Source organism: Homarus americanus, unplaced genomic scaffold (assembly GCF_018991925.1).
Source record: "Homarus americanus isolate GMGI-L3 unplaced genomic scaffold, GMGI_Hamer_2.0 scaffold48406, whole genome shotgun sequence".
Taxonomy (NCBI): domain Eukaryota; kingdom Metazoa; phylum Arthropoda; class Malacostraca; order Decapoda; family Nephropidae; genus Homarus; species Homarus americanus.
In genome coordinates this window covers 5,157,225-5,163,338 of record NW_024753828.1, presented here as the reverse complement: position 1 = coordinate 5,163,338, position 6,114 = coordinate 5,157,225, and the positions used below count along the sequence as shown (strand labels likewise).

General features: G+C 51.1%; 1 protein-coding gene across 1 annotated transcript in view; it reads right to left on the bottom strand.

Annotated features, from left to right (window-relative positions):
- Positions 1 to 6,114, bottom strand: part of LOC121855503 — a 257,960-nt gene that overhangs the window by 66,664 nt on the left and 185,182 nt on the right. The window contains 8 exon segments of the mRNA XM_042350478.1: positions 183 to 503; positions 619 to 930; positions 1,196 to 1,516; positions 1,679 to 2,485; positions 2,716 to 3,030; positions 4,301 to 4,639; positions 5,215 to 5,532; positions 5,718 to 6,038. Of these exon segments, the coding sequence (XP_042206412.1) occupies positions 183 to 503; positions 619 to 930; positions 1,196 to 1,516; positions 1,679 to 2,485; positions 2,716 to 3,030; positions 4,301 to 4,639; positions 5,215 to 5,532; positions 5,718 to 6,038 (3,054 nt within the window).

Here is a 6,114-nt window from a genome sequence, read left to right as displayed (position 1 = left end):
AGGTAAACTTGTGAAGAACATTAAGAAACAAAGATGTAGCTCTAAGGTGAGAACATTAGAGATATAATTATGATGCAAAGTTCTGGAATGTTACACAGGTAGTTTTATGAACATTAGGCAATCTGAGATTAAACATGCAATTGGCTGTAAAGAAGCATGCGAGTGAGAAGTGAGGGGCTTACTGGTGGTGGCGAGGACACAGCGTGAGAATGGGTCGCCCGTGAGGTGAGGTGGACAGGTGCACGAGGGACTGTGGTGAGACACACGACACTCGGCGTTCACCCCACATGCCCCGGGACACGGGTCTACGCACTTATTGCGAGAACACGCCTTATCGCGAGCACAGTCTGAGTTAACCACACAGTCGTGTCGACAAATATCGTAGGGGTTACCCGTCAGTCCAGGCTTACACGTGCACACAGCTACACCTGCCTTCTCGGTGCAGTCTGCTCCACGACCACAAGGGTCTGGCACACACGGGTCCTCCTGGGAAGGACTCACAGCTGAAAGTTTCACAACAATTGATATTAGTTTATGAAGAGAGGCGCGACGGCGTTCTTACCTTTCCAGATGGTTCAGTAAGTGCTAGTGAGACTGACAATAGATAAAAATACTTACGGTGTTCATAGCAGCGGACGAAGGGGTCGCCGGTGAGGTGGGAAGGGCAGAAGCAGATGGGGTTGTGGTTCGTCACCTCACACTGAGCGTCAGTGCCACACGTGCCCACGCAGGGGTCACGACACTTTTGGTTAACACAGGCCTTGACTGTAACACAGTCTGCGTTGACAATACACTCTGGTCGGCAGTTGGGTGGGCTGTTATAGTAGCCCGGGAGACACTCACACACGGGCCGACTATGCACCATATGGCACCTGGAGTTGGGTCCACAGGGACTCGGGGTGCAGGGGTCCTCCGGCCTTGTGGGTGTTGCTACAACATGCATATAAAATAAACTACTAGTTCTAACAAACACACAATAAATAACAAACTCTAAATTGGCATCACAACTACGTAAAACAAACTGATGACAGTAATGTGGTGCTGTATTGATGAGAGGGAGAACAAGACGGTGCATGAATGAGAGCGGGCAACACACGCCATGATGACGTAACACAGCCATGGAAATATTCTAAGAGAGACTATAGACAGTCCATAAGTGGAAAGTGATGGACAGAGAGAGAGACAACATGCTTACTTATCTCTACACGACACGCTTCGTAGGGGTCACCACTGTAGCCCGGCCTGCAGTAGCAGACTGGGTCATGGTTGACCACCTGGCACTCGGCGTTTCTGCCACAGGTGCCGGGACACGGGTCGATGCACTTCTGGTTGACACAGGCCAGATGGAAGGGACACTGGGGGTCAGTGGTGCACTCTGGCTCACACTTGAAGTAGGGGTTGCCGAAGTAGCCTGGTAGGCAGCGACACTCACCGCTGTTGGGGAGGCACTCGGCGTTTTGGCCACAGGGGTTAGGAGCACAAGGCTCCTTCACCACGGGGGTCACCGGCGGCGGGACTGCAATATGCATTATACCAACATGCTAAACAAGGTTCAGGCATAAGAGATCATTTTATAAGAAATATATGAAAAGTCATTCGATAAACATGCAATCTATTACAATTATCTACCGTGCAGGTACATTATCATTATCACAACAAGAGGAACAAGGTGTCTTACACGGGGTGGAGCCAATGATGGGCAAGGGGGCACAGTGAATATATGGGTCACCCTGAAGGTGTGGTGGACAGCTGCAGGTAGCACCATGGTTCACGACGGTGCAGACGGCGGTGGAGGCACAGGCAGCTGGACAGGGGTTCATACACTTGTGACGGATGCAAGAATAGCCGCTGTCACAGTCGGTGCTGAGGACACACTCCGGCCTACACCCCACATCAGGGTTGCCGTAGTACCCTGGGCGACACTCACACAAGTAGGTGTCGACATGTTCCCGGCAGATGGTATTGGCACCACAGGGGTCAGGCAGGCAGGGTATGGTGGGAGGGGGTGCGGGCGGCTGAGGAATGATTACCAGTGGCTGCTGGGTGATCGTCGGGTCTCCTGGGATTGCTACTATGACTGGCTCACTGCCGGGTGGTTGTGTGCCAGCAATAGGTGGTAGTGGTCGAGGTGTTGGTGTGATGACGGGCCTGGGTGGCGGGGTAGGGGCGATGGTACAGCGGGTGAAGGAATCCCCCGTGTACCCCGGCAGGCAGCTACAGATGGGGTCGTGGTTGATGACGCGACATTCAGTGTGAACACCACAGGTGCCCTTGCAGGGGTCGACACAACGATTGTTGATACAGGCTTGGGTGGCGAGACACTCGGCGTGCACCAAACACTCTGGCCGACATGTAGGCGGGCGGCCCACGTACCCGGGTTGGCAGAAACACTGGCGCTGTCTGTTAACCTCGCGACATATGGCATTAGGCCCACAGGGGTCCCCGGCACACGGGTGATGGACCGGCGGCTTTGGAGTCACCACCGCTAAGGGGAAGGAGTGGACCTGTCATTACATGCTCCTCATCAGACATCCTGTCAACATGCTCACTCACAAATTCATGCTCCTACTAAGAAACTTGATTGTTGGGTCATGACACATGCTACTATGCTCATGTGACAGCTACAACACAGGGAACAATAACATGCTACCATATACTATAAACTAGAACAAAATGCAGTTAAAAACTAAGAAAGAGAAGGTTGATTTATCTTACAAGACACAGGGTGGCAGTGGAGGTAGGGGTCACCGGTGTAGCCGTGGGTGCAGGAGCAGACGGGGGAGTGCAGCACCACCCTACAAGAGGCGTAGCCACCACACAAGCTGCTGACACACGGGTCCACACATTCATGCCTCACACATGCTTCATCATGGCCACACTCCTGGCTGGTAATGCACTCAGGGCGACACAGCTTGGTGGGGTCCCCGAACAGCCCCGGCAGACAGGAGCACACGGGGCGACTCCCCACTACCCGGCACGATGTACTGGCCCCGCATGGCGATGGGTGGCATGGGTCACTCTCCGGCACAGCTGTCGTGACATCTCTCAACGGTTATTACCATAACTCGCAAAATACCGCCCAATCCCGCACAACAACACGTGGCGAAGAGAACACACAGGACCTCACCACACAGACTGACGCATTATGCTACAGTTTCCAGAACGGCTACAGACACACACCCTCAATGTGACGAAACAGTAGAGAGCATTACCTGCGATGTAATACCATGGCTCTCCTTCAAGAAGCTGGTGCGTAAGATGTAGTTAAGATGTTTGAATCATCTGCCTCACTCAAGTAACAAACACTTGAGCATGACCAAAATAACTAACATAAGTCCAGATTTACGCTAACATTATCAGAGACTATTTCTCAGGCGTCAACTACGGTAAGATCTCACTCACCTGTCTATGAATTACTGACAAGTTACGGTCAGGACGGTCATATGTGAACAGAGAACAGTTTCACGTGTCTTATTTCTTACGTTCGCTGCCGTAGACGGATCTAGTCGGATTGCTTTGCTTATTAAAAAACAAAATAATCGGATGGATAAGATCTGTGTAAAGATGTCAGTGGCAGTAGTGTGCAAACAAACAACTTGAACGTTTGAACATCAAGAGGCAGGTACTGTGATTGTTCCAGCGGGATAAACAAGGTAGTTACCATGACCTAAACAACAGTTCGACAGGTATTTATAGATGGTTTGATGACCACTTAACTAGCTTGTGTAAAGGAAGATAAAATGGTGTGAGCACTGCACTAAGGGTATAGCAGAGCCACAGGGGTTTTCTTCCCTCTCTTTTCAGGAAGAGAAAACTAAAATAACGTAGCAATCTTTGATACTATTGACTCTGAAGAGTCGATGGAAGGAACTGTAAGACAACAGGAGGAGTTCCCGCCAAAGCTGTTGTTGTGAGTTGCTGACAAGCACAGTCACGATCAGGTGATTCAACCACCCGAACTGCTGGTAAAATGGTCAATGTTACCCAAATGTTACAGAAATACTGGTCATTAAACCATCATTTATCTTTAGCAGAACCTAACCTGGTGGAGCCAAGCGACCCTCGGGGAGTTTAACCAAGTTTAAGAGAAGTTTGGTTTAAATTACCCGGAGAACTAAATGGTTTAATGGTACTGTTATATATTAAGACTAGCCGACTATCTTGAGAGCTGCTGTGTGTTCTCTACGCCTTTGTTTGTTCAGTACAAATACAAATTTTCCAGCTGTAGTTTCGAAAAAAAAAATAGACATTTTATTTTTCAAAACTTTCATGACTGAAAGCGTCATGATGGGAGACTTACGAGTAGATGTCAACACAGGGTTGCAGCGCGTGTGGGGGTTGCCGACGGAGCCTGTGGGGCAGGTGCAGGTGGCCCGGTGGTTCAGCACGTCACACAGAGCATTAATGCCACATGCCCCTGGACACGGGTCCACACATCTGTTCCTAGCACAGTCCAGGTACCGAGGACAGTCAGAGTCAACGGTGCACTCCGGTTTGCACGCCACGTAAGGGTTGCCGTAGTGGTGTGGTGGGCAGGAGCACACAGCCACGTCATCTTGTACCGAGCACTTGGCGTTGGTGCCACAGCTGCTCAGTACACAGGGGTCGAACACGGCTGGCAGGGACGGCTGTGGTGGCGCTGGAACACACGACCCATTATAATGATGGAACAGTGGGTCACAGTGGACTAATACTCATGGGCGGGTGTTCCCCTCATAGTACAGTGTGTGGTGTTGAGGGCCTCGGTGCTGGCCCTTGGATATCACACGCGCTTCATCTTAAAGAGCAACTGGAAAGGACTGAAAGCCTCTGAAACCAACCACATCATCCTCTCTTAGTTTAAACCTCAGTGATCTATCGTTAATGAGGCGGCGTGACTCAACTACTAAACAACTCCAATAAAGTGTGACGGTGATGTGACTTGAGGACACCAAAAGTGAAGGTAGTTTGTCAGGTACGTTAAGATGATAGTGCAGAAGGTCGCTAGCGATATCCACCACCTCGCCCCTTAGCGCTCAACACCACTGCCAATATTCTCAAAGATTCGCACATTAAATCTTCTTTTATCCGAGGGCGTGGCGGCGTATCTAACTCATTTGGGAAACGACACAAACTTGTCACTGAAATGATGTTAGCTCCACGCTCTCACCCTCAGTCACACTCAACATACAAATCTTTGAGAATCGTAAGTGAGGAAAAGAAGACGATGCTTACGAGGAGGTACTGGGGAGCAGAGAGTGAGGGGGTCTCCTGTGTACTGTGGTCGACACGAGCACACGGGGCTGTGCTGGAGAACGCGGCATTCCGCCTCTACACCACACGCTCCAACGCACGGGTTAACACACTTGAGGTTGACACACGCATTCTGTGACGAACACTCGCTGTTGACAACGCATTCTGGGTGACACCTAGGTGGAGAGCCCAGGTAGCCCGGCAGGCAGGAGCAGGTTGCCCGGCCACCCACGTCACGACACTCTGAGAACTGACCACAGGGGGACGGATCGCAGGGGGAGGTAGGGGTTGGGGCGGGAGCTGTTGGGGAAGGCATGCAATTAACACATTAGGTTAACCATACTGGTCATGCATGTTACAACAATACTACATCATGCTATTAACATATCATGCAAATTCTAAAAAGGAAAATGCTGAGAAAATACTGATTGAGATCAGGTGCAAATGGTTAGGTAGAATACTGCAAAGAAAGAGAAGAGTCATACGTGTATAGAAAGAACAGGCAGAGTAAGGGTCGCCGGAGTAGCCAGGCTTGCAGGAGCACTGAGGGCGGTGGTTGAGGACCATGCAGGAGGCGCGGCGGCCACAGGTGCCAGGGCAAGGGTCCACACACAGCTGTTGCTGGCATGATCTGTCTAGCCGACAGTCCAGGTCCCGCTGGCACTCTGGGCGGCACCCGAGGTAGGGGTTACCCACCAGGCCCGGCAGACAGGCACACACGGCGAGGCTGGCAGACACGCGGCACTGGGTGCGGGGACCACAGGGCCCTGGCGAGCACGGGTCTCTTTCCCCCATCACTGTGGGAGCTGACACACATACATACCTTTATTGTCTTTTTCTAACACAAGCTATAAATACAAATATAGTCATGCATAATGTGCC